This window comes from Stigmatopora nigra, chromosome 21 (genome assembly GCF_051989575.1).
Source record: "Stigmatopora nigra isolate UIUO_SnigA chromosome 21, RoL_Snig_1.1, whole genome shotgun sequence".
In the NCBI taxonomy this organism is placed as follows: Eukaryota; Metazoa; Chordata; class Actinopteri; order Syngnathiformes; family Syngnathidae; genus Stigmatopora; species Stigmatopora nigra.
The window spans coordinates 7,053,939-7,073,246 of record NC_135528.1 but is presented as its reverse complement, the minus strand read 5'-3'; the positions used below and the strand labels follow the sequence as shown (position 1 = coordinate 7,073,246).

Sequence of the window (19,308 nt, the reverse complement as noted above, 5' to 3'; positions counted from 1 at the left end):
GGCTGGTAACAACAAACATTTGTCTCACCGATGACCGGCGGCTCGTCCATGGAGATGCCCTGAGATTTGAGGTGTTTCCGTATGCAGGCCAGCCGCTGCACGTTGGGACCCCACCGGCGGCCCAGCATGTGGACCCTCTGCACGGTGGTGACGAAGCGCATCTCCTCGCTCAGCTTGCACTCGGGCCGCCAGTCGGGCGGCGGCACCACGCGGCACAGTCCGGCCGCCTCGGCCCGCTCACGCGCTCCGTCCAGGTAGGCCACGGGGTCCTGGAAGTCGGCCGAGGGCGGGCGCAGGACGGGCACTTCGGCCAGGGCCGCCCAGCCCTCGGGGCGACTCCGGCGGGGCCCCCGCTCCCGCTCCTGTTCTCGTTCCGTCTGCCGCGTCAGCTCCTTCTCGCGCTCCCATTCCTTGTCGCGGTGGGCCGGCCGCCCCGCGCCGTGGCTCCCACCCGGCAACCCCGGGAGAGGGGAGGCCGGCGGGGAGCAGCGGCCCGTGTCTGAGGTAGCGCCGCCGCGCCCGTGATTGCGGCCGGGCGACGGGGAGGAAGAGGCGCGGCCATGAGACCTGCTCAGCTGCCGCTGCGCCTGTCGGATCAGCATGAGTTTTCCGGCCGACGCCCGCCGGGGTCTCTGGTTGAGCGACTCGGCCGGCGCGGAGGAGGAGGAGGCCTGCTGCGCCGACGACGGCGGCAGCGCGGCCGTCTCCGGGGGCGGGGGAGGCGGCGGCTGCGACGGACGCCCGTTGGAGAGCGGCGTGCTGGGGGCGGCCGAGCGCACCGGGCCCGTTTTTTTGACGCGGGGCTCCGGCGGAGGCGGGCTGCGGGCCGGCGGAGGGCGGGCCCTCTTGGGATCTCGGCCGGACTTGGGCTCGGACGCCACCGTCGCCTCCGGTCGGCGCTTGGAGTTGCGCAGACCCTCCCGCCCGGGGAGGTCGCCTTGGCGCGGCGTTTGGTCCCTGTCGTCGCGGCGGCGGCCGTTGAAGTGGCCCCCGTGCTGCCCGTTGGAGAGTAGCACCTGTTTGCGGGTTTTTGCATTGCTGTGATAGGCTGTTGTTGCTGCTGCTGCTGCTTTTCCTGAGTGGGTCAGCCCATTGCTGGCTGCTGGTTGGCTGTGCTGATTGTGATTGTTCGCGTAGTCGTCGTCGTCGTCGCCGCCGTGGCCGCCTTGGCCTTGGCCGCCGCCGAGTTTGGTTTTCTTGCCCAGTTCCCTCTGCTTGGCTTTGGTGTAGGTGACGTGGCCCTTGGACACAGTGGCCGTGTACCTCTTCACAGTTTTGGACGGCAGCCGCAAGTCGCGGCTCCTCTTGGCGGCCGCCTGCAGGGCGCTCAGACGCGTCAGACCGTTAACCCGCGACACCTGCGTGGTGGATGGACAAGGGCCAAACCATTAGTGATGGACAATTTGGGGGTTACTCAAAACAGATGCAAACTAAAACAAACATTTGAAAAACTCCATTAACGTGGACAGGTGGCAACAGTTACAGCCATATCGCGTATAATATCATATTGTTCGTCATTGAGCAAGTTGGGAATTATGGTCGCCACCAGGGGGCTCTGAAGTCCAGGAGGAAACGGGAAAGGACACAATGAAAAGAGAGAAAGAGAGAGTCTGGAGGCGTGTCTTGATGACATCATGTGTTGCTATCGCCCAGCTGACACCTGGCAGGCAGACTGGGAACATGTGCAGCAGCAAAAGAAGAAGAAGACAGATGCGCCATTGCGAGGACGCTTTCAAGACGCGTGGGTTTTCTGACCTGCTTTCGCAGTTCCTCGGCGGCCCTGCGGGTGGCCAGGCCTTTAGCGCCGCCGCTGGTGTTAGCGCAGGCCATGGCCTGCAACATCCTGACGTGTTCCCGAGCCTCGGCGCGCTCGCTGCGCTCCCTCAGGAGGGGCGGAAGAGGCCCCGCCGTAGCCCCCGACGCCGCCTTGGGTCGGGGGCTCTCCCCAATCCCCGCTTTGCTGTGGTTGTTGAACACTGTGGACGAACGTTACAGTTTATTTGAGGGCATTGTCAAAAATGAACAGAGATTATGCCTCAAAATTCATAGTAATTAAATAAAACCAAATATCCATGACGTTTATATTTTGAATTTTTGTCTCGACGTTTAGAATGTTTGTACCGTGACCGTTGAGCGGTTGCCTGATGATGGGCTTGCCCTTGCGTGGCGTGGAATGGCAGGAAGAGGAAGCGTGGCCGCCGCACGCCACACCATGCAAATGGCCGCCATTCCTCAACTGGTCATCGCGTTCGTCTTCCGCCTCCCCCAAGTCGTCGTCTTCCTGGGAGCTGCCGAAATAGGCCATGTTGTTTGGCAAAGCCGGCGAACCTGGAATAAAAAGACAAAAAACATCAATTTGGGGGATATTTTCAGATTAGCTGCTCACTTGTTGCTGGGCAGAATTGCAAATCTCTTGGTTTATTCATTAAGATAACAAAGTTAACAGCAGCTAATGAGCTCAATAACATTTGTTGAGCAAGCACAGACCTGCATGCACTGACCTACTCAAGCCCGAATGATTAGCTTGATTAGCTAAATGTTTGTAATTTGGCTGGGGGTCAAAAGGTCAATGGCAAACAGATCGCGCAGGAAATGATCCGGTAGGACTTTGTCAGGAAATTGCACTTGATTACAAGAAATGTCGCAATTCTGTCATCGTTTATTTGACTAAAATAATTTGTGTCGTCCATAATTTATATGGATAAATTTAAGAAATAAACACAAAATAGAACTTAAGTGTTGGACACATTTGGTGGTCACCAAAGTCTCTAAACAATTCACTATTTAAATATTTTTTAATTCATTAGATAATATAACATTCAACAACATCGATTATATTCTTTATCATCTGTACAGAACAACTTTGTTGCCAAATCACCTTGAGATTCCAGTAAATGGAGTTGCATGTTTTTCCAAAATGCCCGACTAATTTTTTTAACGATATCTTCCAAACTAGAACGACGACGTCGTCGCAAACAAACAAACGTAAAGCTTCTCCGGCGGGCAATCCCCCAATTACAGGGGCTTTTCATCATCCCACGCTCGGTTGTGGCGACGGACAAATCATAATTAGGCCTGAAAGAGTCTATTAGGGTTGTCATTTTTAACGAGACTCTGGGGGTGCCGAGGGGTGGGAGCGGGCGGCGCTCCCGTGTGAGCCCCATAATTACCAACCTTTCATTCTCTCCGGCTACCCTTCTTTTGTCCCCTTTTACTGGAAACGGGAAACAATGAGTCAATGCTAACGCTATGCTAGCTATGCTAGCAAAGACTGGTGGCCAAAAAACACGTAATTTAACCATTTGTCGGCCAAGTCACTTTGTTTTAAAAAGTCTCGGAAACTTTGCTGAAAAAGTGTCATCTGGTTTACCCTATTTAGATTAGATTATATTAGATTATATCACTTTATTGATCCTGTATTTAAGAAATTTCACTGTCACAGTAGCAAGTGAGTGAGAATACAGATACTTCAAAAGACATTCTAGACATAAATAGGTCATTGGAATTGATGTTTTTGGAATGCAAATTTAGACTAAAACACAAATTACACTTTGGAGCAAAAAAAAAAGCATTCCAGCGTTCCTGGCGTTAAGTTAGCGTAAAAGCGCTCCGGTCGAACCCGTCGCACCGGCCATTTTCCAGCGTGAGATGGTAGGCGCTCTTATACAAGTCGATTGTTTGGCTACCAGCCGCGTGTCTACACACGGTCGGTCACTCATTGACTTGCTTATCTTATCGTCCGGATAAGACGGCGGCTAGCTGAGCAAATAACACATTTACGCTCAAGCTAGCTTGTAGCGCCGTTGGCAACGGAGCGGAGTGCCTGGCGAAGGTTCAAGTGGCACATAAACGCTGAATCCCGTGTTGCGTCAGGCCCCAAAGCGCCCCGCGGGTCTACTATGACGGAGGTGACAATAACAGATGTTATTTTTATTTATTTTTTGTGAATCAACAAAAAATGGCGTCCCTCGCGTGTTCCGATTGATGCTAGTTTGGTGCTAAAGTCCTATTTTCCAAATAAAAATGTTTTTTTTTTATAGTTTCACAACATAGTTATGAGTGAAGAGGTCTTATAACTCAGGATGTGGCGATTTGTTACCGTTTTGTTGGAGGAAGTCATTCTTTTGGGTCTTATAAAGAAACTTTATTTGCTATTTTTTTTATTGTGTAGTATTTTTTTTATGCACTGCCGCGAAGGTTGTTCAGGATGACTCAAGAAGGGATAAAGTGATTGTTATTAAACTTGTGAAAACGTGTTTGTCATGTGAAATGGCGAAAAAAAAGGGTGATTAGGTTTTGGGGGGGGGTCAAAAGGTCAGAAAAGGAATTTTGCGATAACGGAAGAACAAATGAAGGGATTATCAAACTGGCGGGGTAAAACCAAAGAGGTCATTTAAGGGAAATTAGGTCAAATGTCAGAAAAGGATATAACTAGGGTGCTAATGAATGAGTTAAAATGCTATGTTTCATTTAGCTTAGCATGCTAAATGGTGTATTGTTGGTGTGTGTGTGTGTGTGTGTACCTCTAAGGCAGAGGAAGGTGAGGAAGTCCTCGGTCTTGGGCTTCCGCCGAGACAGCTCCTGGATGGACGACGACGACAAAGACGAGGAGGCGGCGGCCAACGACGATGACGACGCCGACGAGAGCGTCGGAGGTGACGACGAGGGAGCGGCCACCGACACGGGGACGGCCGGGCCCGCGTTGAGGGCGGCCGGCTCGGCCACTTTGATGGGGGTGGTGCTGGGAGAGTTGGGTTGCGATTGGGCAAACTTCCTCTGAGCCTGCAAGCGAGGCCTGCGGGGGGGAAACAAAAATAAAATACAAACATTTAGATTTGATTCTTACAAAACCACATTAAAAAAAGGTGAGATGAAATATATTTTTGAGCGTTTCTGTATCGTCATCCAAGTTTATTTACATTTGTTTATGTTTTGCCGTGCAAAAAAGTCTTACCCGTCTAATTTGAGTACTATTAAGCCACTAGTTATTTCTTACTTTGTTAATAGATGGCCAATTAGAACAAATAAACATATTTTTCCAATCTGATATCCTGTTTTGGGTGTTTTTTTTCAGATGGTTGAAACTAATAAATTGTTTTTAGTTCATTTCTAAGGGCAACATTCATTTGAGTTACGATTAAAATCAACATACGAGCTCAGTCCTGGAACGCATTAAGCTCATATCTCAAGGTACCACTGTATATCAAGATATTGTCAGACACTGGTCTTTCCTTCCACGCCAAGGCTATAATTTCTGCTCACTTGTACGAAACGTAGTGCGTGTCAAGTAGAGTTGGCCCCTCTTCCAAGCCCCCCCCCCAGCCCCCAGCCCACTCGCCTCGCCCTTGGCCCCCGCTTTGTTTCTGCTGCTTTTGGCTTTGCGCTCAGCCAACACTCGTCCAAGCTCACTCAGCTGCCGCCGCTTGTTTTGTTCCCACTTAATGGATGCCAAGTGCACACACACACACTCATTCACTTGTCTAGTGCAAGCAATATCTCTTTGTCAGTAATGCATAATTCCCATTTAAGAGGGATTAAATGGACGCACGGGCCTTAATGCGTCCCACCCTTCACTTTACGTGCTTCTACGTTGAAATGGAGCGCTTGTGCCACTATTTTTTTTCCTTTCCTCAAAATGTAGCCGCACCTTTAATGGCTGCCGAGTTGCAATTAGTCGCGGGGCACTAAAGATTGGGGTTGGGAAAAAAGATGAGGATGATTAACCCACTGGCTGATATTGACAAAGTGCAGTTGCTTTAATAAATCACTGGTTAACTTTTGCTTATTACGGTTTAAAAGGCAAAAATCCAGGAAAAAAGTTAACAAACTTCCTCCTGTTTAATCAACTGTAATGTTGTTTAATGAATGCACACTGACTTTGCTTAACTAGCCAAATATTCTACTTGGACAAATGAAATGAGCCTGATTACTGGGTAGGGGTCAGCTGCCAAGGGGGGGGCCAGGTCAAAGTTCACCAGGGTCTCCCAATGTCAGCAAATAGCCTTAAGTGGCATAGACCTTGATGAATGTGCGTCTTTGTCTTGGTCGTTGGTGAAGCACAAATTTCAAACATCTGGCATAGCCGACGCTAACGCCGTCGCCAACGTTAGCATTCGAGAAATTCCCAAAAAGTACTCACTTAAAAAAATAAATGAAATTAAGATGAAGACAGACACAAAACATGTTTTTGTCTTGTATTTGGACATAGTTTTAAATGCTAAGTGAATTTTACTCACTGACTATTTGGTAACTTCTACGTTAGCTTAAAGCTAGCTCTAAATAAACTCACAAACTAACTCGCTAGCTAACTAGCTAATGTTAGCAGAAAGCATCTTTAGTAAAAACATATCGATTTTGTTGAAATCACGATGACAGCCAATCAACAATGCCAGCTTCCTGCTTCAAATGGATTGGACATCTAATACCATTTTGCCAAAAAGACGATTGGACGCCACACAAACGCCAAAACGCCCCCTTCCGTCCGATTTTTAATCCTTTGATGTAAATGGCGGGCCCGGTGGGCCGGGGGTGAACATAAACATGTATATTCAGCTTTGCGGCCAAAGCCCAGGCAGCTGCGATAGGGCTTCGTCTTTTGATCGCTGACATATGGACCATCTGGACGCAATTACGGCCCGCCGACTTGGGATCGGTATTCTTGGATTACCGTGATGGGGGTCGAGTGGTAAATCTGACCGGGGATCAGCCTCGGATCTTTAGAACCAGCTTGGTTGCAGTGGGCTGACTACCTTTCACCTGTTTTCTGGCCTTTTACCCAGAATTCCCGGCAGGAAGAAACGTGTAATGTCCGAAATAAGAGCAGGAAAGGACGGATGAAAGGTGGATTACGTTCTGGGTGGAATGAAAGGGGGACATCCTGTGATAATCTACCTCAATTTTCTCCTTTCCTGCCTGGAAAACGCCATTTTGGGAGAAAATGTGTTATTTTTGTTCGTAATGTTTTATCAATAAAGTTTTCAATTAAAAAAAAAGAATGCTGTTCTAATATTAGAATAGTTGTTCTTTTTTATTAAGTGTATGAAATACAGGAGAATATTTGCTATTTTATACTAAATGCACTTCAACCAACGTTGTTTACAGAAATTTAGCAATATGGCGTCGTCTTAAAACCTCGTACTATAATATTGTTTTCTTTTGTATGCTAGGTTGCTTTCCCGATTATGGTCCTATCAGGGGGGTACTCCGAGGGTCCCGTCCCTGTGAAGTGGGACCACAACGTGGATAAAAAGGCGTGGGAAAGCAAACAAACACACGCCGTCCAGCTCTCAAAAACTGGCAAAGCTAATCACCGGCTGGCAAAAATGCCCCCCACCCGCACCTGTCTTTCTGCTTTCCCCAAAAGACCACCACCGTCCCTCCCTTTCCTTTTAGGCTTGGGCCAGGAGGGCCTTGGGCGCCGTCGGATGCCAAGCGCGGCTTCGGCCACGATAGAAAGGGGCTTTTTCTATGGGATGTCGACGCCAGATGAGAATTAAAAGGGGTTTGGCCTGTGCGTGAACCCCGTGGCAAAGCTAGCGCTAAGAAAAAAAATGGATTCCACCTTGGTGGCGGTATTGTTTAGGCTTTTTTTTTCAGTGGGGTCACTTCTTCTGCCTGTTTTGGTTGTTTAGACGTCTCCGGGAGCAAAAATCAGACCAAAATTTACGAGGATTGATTAAAATGTGCTGTTCTAGTATCATGTGACCGGGATAGGCAGGTGCTCTTGAATAGCCTCCTCATTACAGAAGGACATCTGCTACCAAAAAAACGTCCACCCCCCTAACCCTGGCGGGGAACTCGCTTCTTTCCCAGTGCCGCTTTGATGGCTAATCAAGGCGTGGCACACAAAATAATAATAATAAATAAACAAGATGGTGGGGGGCTTCCGTAAACAAGCGCCTCACCTCTTTTTGGCCGGGCCATCCTCGCCAAAGTCGCCGTCCTCGTCCTGGCCCGATGCGAGCAGTGAGACGCCGTCTTTGTGTCCGCTCAAGGACACCGAGCCATTGGCTAAGGAGCCTGGAAAAGGAAGAACGGCGTTTTAGCCAGGGAACATTTGCATTTTGGATGGAAAAAGCATCATTTGCTGTATTATTGTCAACTTTTCTGAAAGTCCCGTCGTCATCCCTAGATGAACTCGCTCATTAATTTGCCAGTGTGGGGGTGATTTTAGGGGGGTTTTTGAGCGACGTCCCGGAAGAAGGCGAGCAAACAAACAAGCGGCGGCGGCGTCCCGTTCGTTCATTAGCCCGCTCTTGCTTGACTGAAGACTTGTTTGACACGTCGCACATGAGCGCCCGCCTGAGGGGCAGCAGCGCTGGAAAAGAGGGAGGAGGGGCGCATACAGGGAGGGCGATTGGCGCCAAGTGATGCGCAAAGCGCCCTCCTGATAGCTCTTGATGCTAATCAGATTCACGCCCGCTTAACTGGGCTCGTCGCCCCTCTTGACGTTTACCTCAAATTCCCCGGAGGGGCGCCGTTTAGTTATGAAAAGCAGACATTTGTTTTGGGATTTCAAATCGTAATTGGGATTAAAATTAGGACCATTAATAATATGTGTGATATACATAATTATCTTTGGGATTTTTTTGGAGGATTTTCCTTATTTTTGAAAGATTTCCATTTGCAATTCATCTATATTTTCTTCTATTTAATTTGATTTTGCCTTAAAATGTAGTTAGCATGTTCCAATTTTCATCTTCATGTATTACATTTATAATAAGATAAATTTGGGATTCAAGTCAAGCTAAACGGGACGTAGCGTAGCTAATAGGAAGCGACGCCGGCCGGCTCTCCTTTCTTTCTGGCCGGCGTCCAACTCCTCCATCAGCGGCACCGCGCCAAATGGGAAGAAGAGACCCAAAAAGATCGGATATATTCCCCAAAGGCACAGAAGAGAAGAAAGGCGATAGGCGGGAAGTGGCCGGAACAAAAGGGCAAAAATTAGAGGCAACAAACGACGTACCGTTTTGGTGGGCGCTCCCATGGGCGTCCGGCTGGCGTTTCTGAGCGCTCCGAAACTCTTTGAGGGAAAGGTAAAGAACCTTTCGCATCAGCCGCTCCTCCGACCACGGGATCCCATCGCTGTCGTCCTAAAAAAAATAAAAAATAAACGGAATATTAACGTGTGTTCAAACAAACAAGTTGAAACGTCAGAAAACTGCATGTTTGTTGCTTGTTATTATTTTCTTTCTTCTTGAATCAGATTAACATTTGAAATGAAATTGTTTTTCTTTTAACCTCATTCACTCACTGAATTCTTTTCAAATTTTGAGTGGAAAATGACAAGTTCACGTTTTGATTTTATTCAAACATGACTGAAATATTGCACTTTTTGTCGTTTTGGGAAAACAATGATTTATTTTCATGTATTATTTATTAAACACATTTCTAATAATAACAAAATATTGAACAAAACCTTTGGTTATTTATTTTATAAAAATAAATGCTGACTTTTGAATAATATTTTGGTTAAAAAAAATCCAAATATCAACACACTCAAAGAACAACATTAATAAATCAACACCAAGACACATAATATAATCGAAAATGAAAAATATTCATGTTATAAATATGATAGGATCAAAGATGCAAAGATGAGGAAAAAGCCCCTCCCACAATACTCCATTTGGCATTCAAACATGCCCCCCCTTAGACAAAAAGCCCCGCCCCCCACTCCCATCGGATCGAGCGGGTTGTCACTAACGAGCACTGGGACCCCATTGCACCACTGGTGTGTGCGTGTTTACAGTACAAAAAAAATACAGTACAAAAAACAACTCCAAAGCGCCCCCCAACAAAGATAGACGGCATTGCGAGACGTCCTTGGAGAGCTTTGCTCGCTGACTCATCCAACCAAGATTCACTTTGCATCCTCCTTTACTTACTACTACGTCTATAGACGGCCAATTTATCTAAAAAAAAAATAAGGGAAGAAAAACATGTCTTTTACAAAACAGCCCAAGTTGTCCAATCCATTTGAAGCAGGAGGGTTGGCAGCAAATGTTGGTTCAGTGTTCAAATAGATGAGATGTCTCCTAGTAAGAAACTCATTTCAATTCATTCAATAATTTGGGCAAAAAGTGATAAGTTGCGGCCATTTTGGCTCCCCTCTTGTTGACTTAGCAATAGCTAACGTCATCTATGCTACTAATAAAACATTTCCTCGTAAAGTCAGACAGTACATGTGTGTGTGTGTATGTTTTTTTTGCATGTGTACGCAAGCCGTCTAGTCTAAAAATAACCCAGCGCTACGCCGCTTCCTCCAACTCTTACGGATGTCACAGCGCGGGAATGTGGGCCACGCGCCAACCTTCATGCGCTCGTCAAAAAAAACAACAACAAAAACAAAGATCTTAAAATGTGTTACAGCAGGGATGTCAAACTCATCATTGTAGTAAAAAAAAAATGGCAACCATGGACGACAATGGACGCCTGATCTCTTTTGACGAGGAAAAGCGAGTAAGCAGGTGGTGGGGGCCTGGGAGTGAGGTCAAAGGTCACCTTCCCAGGCCGGGCCTAAAAGCCACTCTCACTCCAAAAGGACCTGTCAATCACACTTGCGGATTTACCGTCCGCGGACAAACCCGGAGAAAGGTTGGGGGCCTCTTTGAATGGCAAAATGTGGTGGTGAAAGGTGACAGATTTGGCTTTTATTTTGGCGGGGTGGGGGCTTTTCTTTAAAAAGGTGAATGGGCGTCGTCTTTACAGCACGCCAATCATCATCCATCACCGCCCGAAGCGGCAAAATAAACAATCTGGCGACGGATCAATCACTGTCTCTTTAACGTTACGCGTATCCCATGCACGACGGCTTTAAGGCGACACCGGGGGCGCCGTATGCAAATGGTACGCGTATTTATTATTGCGGCAAGAAAAAAAGCTGCATGGCGATATGACGGTGGAGCGAATGAACAGGAAATCACTAGCAAGGATGGCAATATCCGCCTAAAATGAGCCACGTTAGCCATTGTTATGAATTTCAATTAGTTTATCATCATATTTGCAACCAACTCTCCCACTTCAACAGGATTGGACATATTTTAAATAAATGTGTTGAAATTTGAAAGAAATACGGTAGTTATAACTTTTTTAAATCAGTGCATTAACTTTGAAGACTTTGAAAAAAATTGGCCCCTACCAAGATGGCCGCCACCCTGCGGCCATTTTGGTAGAGGCAAACAAGGACTTTTCGCTCTTCCGCCATGAATTTCAATGAGTTTATCACTAGTAAATGTCCAATCCATTTAACGTTAGAGGAGACGGCCTTGGTACATTTGCTGCCAACCCTCCCACTTCAAAAGGATTGGACGTCCAGGGCTGTGGACGTCTCGTTCTTGAGCTTTTTTTGTGTGTGAGATTAAAGCATGAGAGAGAATGGCTTCCTATGGTCTAGCACTCCATTCATTCTGCTATCCTTTCATCCCCCCGCCTGTTAATCCTCCTTGACGTGCTCAATCCGCGACCATTCCACCGGACTGGGACAAACTTCAAAGACCTCCGCAGCTGTGTTGTGCTTGGCGAGCAAAGTAAAGACTGGAAATCCTTTTTGGAAGACAAGAGTTGGCTCGCAAACGACGTATTGTGCTGACGTTGGCTAACGATATATCGCCAAACGATCTCGACCAGCTATTTTGGTGGAAAACCATGTGATAAAGCAACATTTTTCATTCAACACTGGAAAATCTAGCCCATATGACATACCTTTACACAAGAAAATTAGAATTCAAATGAAAACAATGGGTTAAAACATTGTACATATAGCTATATCCCACATTTGGTTTACTCCATTTTCTAACAAAAATCAGTGTATAGCGCTAATGCTATCCAGGCTAACACGGGAGATTTATTTCAATGTATTTCCACTAAGTCGATGACAGCTCTGGGAGTCGGCTCCGTCTGTTTATTTCATTAAATCTGTGAACTGAAGGAGGAATGACCCCAAGCTAACGCTACCGCGTGCGCTAATCTGTATTTGTTGGATTTGAATGGCCCCCCTCAACCCCCCCTTAACCAGCGCCGCACAATATGTCCAGATGTAATAATTCTTGTCACTTTAAGCTTGACGGCTGTTACTTAAATATAATAATAATACCACAAAAATAAATAAATGAAGCTAGCAAAGGCCCAGAATAGTAAAATTCTATGCAGACTTGAAGCTAAAATGCAGGTTGTGGGCCAAAACGTACTTTCTTGTCAAGAATAAAGTACATTTTTGAATAATCTCCATTCAAATAAACTTATATAGTAACATAAAATATGATATTACCCACAACGCTATGGCGTACTAATAAATCGCAAGACAAGGACATTGGATCGATGCGACCGAGGCGACGGAATTCCAACAATCGGGTGATTCACTGAGTTTAATAAAAAAAAAGCCACCACCAGAAACACACCTTTACGTGACAGAGTGACTCTCTTAATAAAAACTCAAATAAAAACCCCCTGGAGGCAAAGCACAAGTGTGTTGCTACATTTCCAAGCGCACCTTTTCCAGGAAATAACGTGTAAGAACATTTTAATTAGCGCTTAGCGCTTATGTGAGAGCCTTGTAAAAAAAAAAAAGCTGTCGTTTTATTGATACGAGACGATGACCAAACGTTAGAAAACGCTGAATAATATTTAATTCCTCCCCAAACAAAAGGAATCTTTCTTCTTTCACTCAAAGGAGCGTTTTGTAGTCTTAATAATAAATTCCTATTTACTTTTCCATACAGTAATTTGACTTAAAGCAGTGGTATTGTGGGTGTCGGGTTCCATAAAAATTATTTATTAACCTCAGTCTCAGTCTGCACACTTCCTGTATGTGGCTCCAGTTTTTTTAACTAGCTCTACAATGTCTTCTGTGTCTTATACCTGTCTTGCTACTACAACTAATAAATTAGCCAAATACGGGATGAAATAAAGTTCTAACCTAACGCAAAAAAACAAAGTTTGCTGCTAAGCCCCTCCCCCTCTTTCCAGTGGAAAGGTATGACGACGCCCCCCTCGTGGTGTCTCTAAGTGTGGATAATGCACTATCGACCTTGCTCTCTCTCTCTCTCTCGCCAAGTCCACATGTGCAAACATGGCCGCCACGTCCACCCTGACCTTTGCGGCTTGGGCGAAACGAGACGTGATTTCCAATGGGAACGGGTCTGTTGGCGCTGGTGGTGAACCCGGTCGCCCTTTCTATCCTTTCTCCACTGGGTGTTAATGTGATTAGCTTCCTGCGCCTATGGATGACGCCCCGCCCCCTTCTACTCAACGTCGTCGTCGTCCAGGATAATTCCACGGCGTAGATTTTTCTTTCCCTTCCTGCCAGCGCTCGATTGTCTAACCTAGTTGATCAATTCCTTCCGCCTGTGCTGGACCGCTTGCTCTTATTTTTAATCTAATCTCACACATGGTCTATTCCAATCCTTTCTTCCTTTTTTGCTGAAGAACATTTCCGGCAATGAAAGACAAAAGGAATCATATCGCGCTGATCATCTTCACTTTTTAACAGTGGACATTTCTCTCACTTTAGCACCTTAAAACCACAAATAAATGACAAAATCACAAACCCGGTAGCATTATCAGCCTTTCTATATATCTTTTATTTCCCCGCTCTAATCTGGGAAGCAGTTAAAGAGACGCATTTGCAATGAGCTCACCCGGCAAACCCCCCGTTTCCCCCCCTCGGCGCCAGATGGAGTCCCTCGCTCGGACTGAACGTGCATTAGCAGCATTTTACCCGTACGACAGGAAGTCACCAGACGCCGGAGGGGCGGGGTCCATATCGATTTAAGACAATAATAATAATAATAATAATCAGGATTATTGCAAAGCATTTGCGTACCTTTAAGAGCAGAACAGAGCCTAATGTATCCAATACACAATACTGTCAACTTATTCCAAATATATGCTAATATTGTCATGCTTTAAACATCATATGCGCACTCGCATTCACTATATAAATATAGCGTGCCAGCAAGAAATGTACCCAGGCAGTAGATGTTCCGCCTTGTGTTTGTATGGTTTATTAGCGCAATTAAATGCAATTATAAATAATCGGAGCAATTGGGTGAGGTTGCCAGGTATGTTTAAAACGTCAAAGTTTTTGTGCAAATAGAGAGCAACCACTACGTCTATTTCAAAGCCAAATATATATCACAAGTAACTTGATAAAAATAAGTGAATAACGTGCATAGGTAACAATAATAAACTGTTTTCTTCATGTGGATTATTAAAAAAATGCTCAGTAGTTTGAATACACATTAAAATGTTAGTTAAATTGCATATATACTGGTAATAAACTCAATGAAATTCACATTCCTGCAAAAAAACGGCATGTAGGAATAGGCATTCTGGCTCCGGCACCCTGGGCAATCTTAATCTGAGGTTGATAAAAGTGGAGTCTAGAAACCTCCCACAAACGTGTTGGAAAAAGTACGTTAAATCCTCTGGAGGAAGACGACAATGTTGTGAATCTTATCAAAGAGCGAACAAAGACGTGTTTTTTTTTCTACGAGGGCCAAGAAGGGTCGCTCTCCTTTACTCAAGGAGCGCAAACACCACACCGTCTGGGTGTCGTCGTAAAAAGTCTTTTGGATGGCGTAAGCGGGCGCATTAAAGTCCTGCGGGGATTTACGGGCCTTGCATTACACTTTACTGGGCCTTTCAAAGCTCTACGGCCAAATTGTCTCAATTCTGCAAGAGTCTTGCCACCAAAGTGACTCATATTTTGCACCTCCCGCGCTGACTCTTCGTGGGAAATTTTTCTGAGCGCCGCGTCAACATCGTTCTGAGTCAGCGTTGCAGTTTTCCCCCCCTCGCGTTTTAACCCGTCTGGCCGGAATTTCTTCAAACTGCGGTCGACGCCGATGCCAGACGAGGAAGCCCCTGAAGGTAGTTCCCAAACCGGGCCTTTAATTTGCGTTATTATTAGACTTCAGGGTTGATTTTTTCTTTCTTTTTTTTAGCACCATAGCTGAAACTAGGTCTGAATTTCAATGAGTTTATCACTATTAAATATCCAATGCATTTTCTTTATGAACAAATAAATGTAAAAAAATATTGTCCATTATTATCAACACTGAAAAATCAAATTTTTGGCAAAATAACCATTTTTGGCAGAGAATAGCGTACATGAATACTTTTGTCAAAGCTAAAATAAACTGGAATATTTACAATAGTAAAATAGGACAAATAAATGTACTACTCCAGATTAAAAAAGCCAATAAAAAAAACAAAAAAACAATTATAATCCGCCCAACATCTAAAAAAAACCTGAAGATTGATAAACACTATCCCATGCTACATCACAACCAATTTTCAAGATAACCGGTCCACTAATAACAAAAAAACAGGACTTCTTAGTCAGTGTCCACCACAAGAAAAACAACAACAACTACTTAACAAACTGTATTAAATCTTCTTTAAAAATACCAATGTTAATTCAAGTGCAGCCAAAACATATTAGACAGACATTTATTTAAAAAAAATAAATAAATGATGCAATAGCAAAGCGCTACAAGACGTGGGGACCCCCCCGGGAACGTTTGACCCGGAGCGCTAGCACGCGGAACACGTGTTCCTCACTGGTTCCTCCCCTCAAACATCTGTTCTCCCATCACACCTGCTCCTTATCCTTATACCCCCCCGACCCCCCTCCCATTCCTCCTTAACAGCCCATCTTCTTCTTGTCAAGCGAAAGCAGCTGGAGCACCCCCAAACCGGGCTATTCCGCCAACAATCCCCCCTTTTTCGTCTTAAGTGCGGCGAGGAGAGCGAGGATCCATTGGACTTGTTAAGAACCACACAAACCACATGAGGAGAAAAAGCAAAGATGCTTCCCACTTACAACATTGTTTTTTTTTTCCCACACTGTCAGACTCGTCATGTTTTCGCTCCGTGATGCTAATCGCTAAAGTGGGAGATTCTTGCGGCGGCGGATATCTTAACGCCAGACGTGCCAACGACAAACTGACATGTTAGCGTTTGGGGAGGAGATTACAGGGTAGAGAATAAAGTCAAGAAAAATGGGGGAAAAAAGCCAGACTGTGGTATTGGCGTACCGCAACATTGAGCTAATGGATAAGTGGCTATGCTACTTTTCTTTGACTGTATTTTTGGGGCATTTAGTGGCTATTTTTGAATAGTTAAAAAAAAAAGAAATGTACACATTCCTGGATTTCACATTTAGGGTCACTAAAGTCAAAATATATATGGCAATTTAAAAAAAACTTCGTGTGTGGCTACTCTGGTTCTTTTAAATCAAAATCAAGTCATCACGCAAAATCACTTCAAATCTTGCTCATTTCTTCAATCTGGATTGGCAACCAAATACATATCAATCCACGAATACCTAATCCCGCAATGGGATTCGCTACAGTGCATCTATGGGGAGGGGGGGGGACTATTCTATTCTGTTTTTATGAGTGGTGGGTGGAGTGCTAGTGGGAATCAACACTACCCCCCCCCCCCCCCCCTGACACATACGGATTACTCGTCAATCCAATTGTATTCAGCGCGGGTCCACCAATGGGACAGCGCTACGGGAGGGGAAGCGGCCCGGGATTGGTGGAGGACGTCGACCGTGCCCCAACAACAGCGGCAAATCCTGCGAGACCCCCCCCCCCCACACACACACACACACACAGTCACACGAGGCCCCAGGGCCTCCCCAAGCGTGCCCGTTCTAGCGCCCTGAGTCTATGTGGGGGTCCCCTTTTTCCTTTCCCTTCCCTCCGAGTGAGATCAGGTTGAGATTTGCCAGAGTTTTTGCGACTTGTCAAAGCCTTTCCACGCGAGCGCTCGGGTTGAACGAGGTCTCTTTCCCTCTCTCTCTCTCATTCCGCTGACCTACTTCTGTGCTCAACGCTGAGCTCACGCGACACCGCCGCTAAAACGACTGTTCGCCGTTTGGCGGCGGCGGAGGCGCCTGCGTCCTCTTCCGGGACAAACACCCACCCTACGGGGCCCCCCCTAAAGAAGAACCCCGCCTCCCCGTGTAAGCGGGAGGTGTAAACAGTCAGCTACAAAGAATGGAGAAAAAAAAGTAGGCATGTGCCTCATTAACACTGAATGAATGCGCAGCGGTAGGTTGATTTTCGAAGGCTTCCCACCCAACTGGATTGGACGTCTAATGCTGTCAATGGCGCTGTATGACATGAGAATTTAATGCTATATTTAATTCAGACTACAATTTCGAAAAGCAAAGCTTGTATGTCCATTAAATCATTTTTCCCATATAAAAGAAGCAAATACAAATGAATCCATTCCCACCCATGGAAAAAAAACACCTAAAATAAGATATTACAATGGAAAAACATGTTTTTACTTGTTCCAATTCACCACCTACGCTGACAAAGTAACAAATACTCATATCTAGTAGTTATGATCTGCAATAAGAGACAGACGCTAGCGGCTAATAGCTACACTTTTGTGAGACTACATAGCATAACAAACTTTAAATTGAACTTAAATGAACTTTGCCATATGCTCTCATGTCAAATCGGTCTGGTATCTCGGGGGGGAAATGTGGCTTGGAATTTTCCTCATATCTCAAATTTCTCCTATGTTGGGACACTCCTATGTCAAGGCATTACTGTAAAGAGTCGACAGTGCCGATCCTTTCTTTAATTGCTTCTTCTCCGCGGCAGCGTCTCCGAGACCCCCTCCCGCGGCGGCCTAAGCCCCCCGGCTTTGTTTCACGGCGTCGGGCGGCTACGGCGTAATCTACAGTCACACCGGCACGCACGGCCGGGCTTTAAAAGGCTTAAGATTGTCGGACACGGCGGCGGAACGCGGAGGAAGGCGGAGAAAGGCGCTCCGGGTCTCGCGAGGTGAGCGCTACGCCAACGTGCCGCGCACTGGCACATTTCTATTGACGGAGTCGAACCCGTCGACCCGTAACAGATGCCGGCGCCGCGCGACAAATTGAAGTCTGCTCGGCCTGTTTTGAAAAAAGCTCCGGGCGGGCCGGCCTGTTTGGAGCGTTTTTTTTTTTTTTACAGGAACAGCCGAGCTATTTTTTTAGGCAGTCTTATCTGTCTTGCGGTTTGACTGACTTATAGCCTATCTTGGTGAGTTTTTGATTGGTCGATCGAATGGGCGGCGGGTTGAGATGAGTTTTCGTAGTTTGAGGGCCGTAAGGGGTCGTTTGCGAAATGGAATTTTTTGGTTAAAGTAAAAACGGTTCCTATTTAAAGAAATCTGGATCCGGATCACCACATTGGCCCTTGTCTGGGTTCAATCGAATTGCCTAAACTATCAGGTTTTACTCAGTGATTGGTCTGGTTGCTAACGCTAACAAACATATGGCTACTTAGCAAATCTGTATCACCAACTATATCAAAATATTCATGTGGGACGTCATCGTTAGCTTAAGAGAAAGCGTAGTAGGAAAATGTCAAAACAATTCAAGGAAATGGGGGCAAATTTACTACAGGAAACTGCTTTCACCGCGCTATCTTTTTCCCACTCGACTGACGCTCGCCACTTCCGTGGTCGACCCGACGCTTTCGGATCCGTGCTACTGGTGAAAATACTTTATCGCACCTGCTCTGTCTTCTAAACGTGCTAACAAAGTGCGGCGATCCAATTTCCTTTAAAAAAAAAAGAGCCAGTGTGGTGGCTTTCTCCAGATTGGCGTTTTAGGGAGGATTGTGCGTTCTTTGGCGGTGGCCAAAGAAGAAGGCCAGATGGTCAGATGAAAGCGTGTAATGCTTTCCATTTTGGCAACGCTGGAGTAGAACAATTAAAACGACACACACTTAAAATTTTTAACAAATATCTTAAAAGCTAGAATATTGACTGATATATAATTATAAATATGTATAAAATAGATGTATTCTATATATCATATATATACATACATTATTTAATATATATTATATGATTATTTATTCTATATATTATTATATATTTTAAAAGCTAAAATATTGACTGATATAAAAATATAAATAAATATTCTATATATTACTATGTATTATTCATTCGATAAATATCACATATTATTTATTCAATATTTATTATATGTAATATTTATTTTATATTATTTATTCTATATATTATTATATATACTTTTATAGAATAAATACAAATTATTGCACAGTATGTACGAAATATTTTCTGAATGAAATCAGCCCTATTTTTTTTATCCATCTATTTTTCTTGAATGGCAACGTGAGGCCCAAAACGCGACGGTGTCATTTCCGCAAAAGCCGACAACGACAGTCGGTATTTTAGCACCGCGCCGGACATTTTTACGAGCGGCGGCGGCGTCGTCGTCAGCAGATCGATACGCCCTCTTGTCGGCGCGTCCCCCGAGGCTTCGTTCCC

The 19,308-nt window shown here is 45.4% G+C and overlaps 1 protein-coding gene across 2 annotated transcripts in view; it reads right to left on the bottom strand.

Moving 5' to 3' along the window:
• jarid2b (jumonji and AT-rich interaction domain containing 2b) overlaps positions 1-19,308 on the bottom strand; it is a 28,576-nt gene that overhangs the window by 5,003 nt on the left and 4,265 nt on the right. For both annotated transcript variants that reach the window (XM_077743844.1, XM_077743845.1), the window contains 6 exons: positions 8,966-9,092; positions 7,905-8,019; positions 4,524-4,795; positions 2,122-2,328; positions 1,756-1,976; positions 29-1,358 (listed from right to left, as the gene is read on the bottom strand). In XM_077743844.1, coding sequence (XP_077599970.1) covers positions 29-1,358; positions 1,756-1,976; positions 2,122-2,328; positions 4,524-4,795; positions 7,905-8,019; positions 8,966-9,092 — 2,272 coding nt within the window. The remainder of the gene's footprint in view (positions 1-28; positions 1,359-1,755; positions 1,977-2,121; positions 2,329-4,523; positions 4,796-7,904; positions 8,020-8,965; positions 9,093-19,308) is intronic.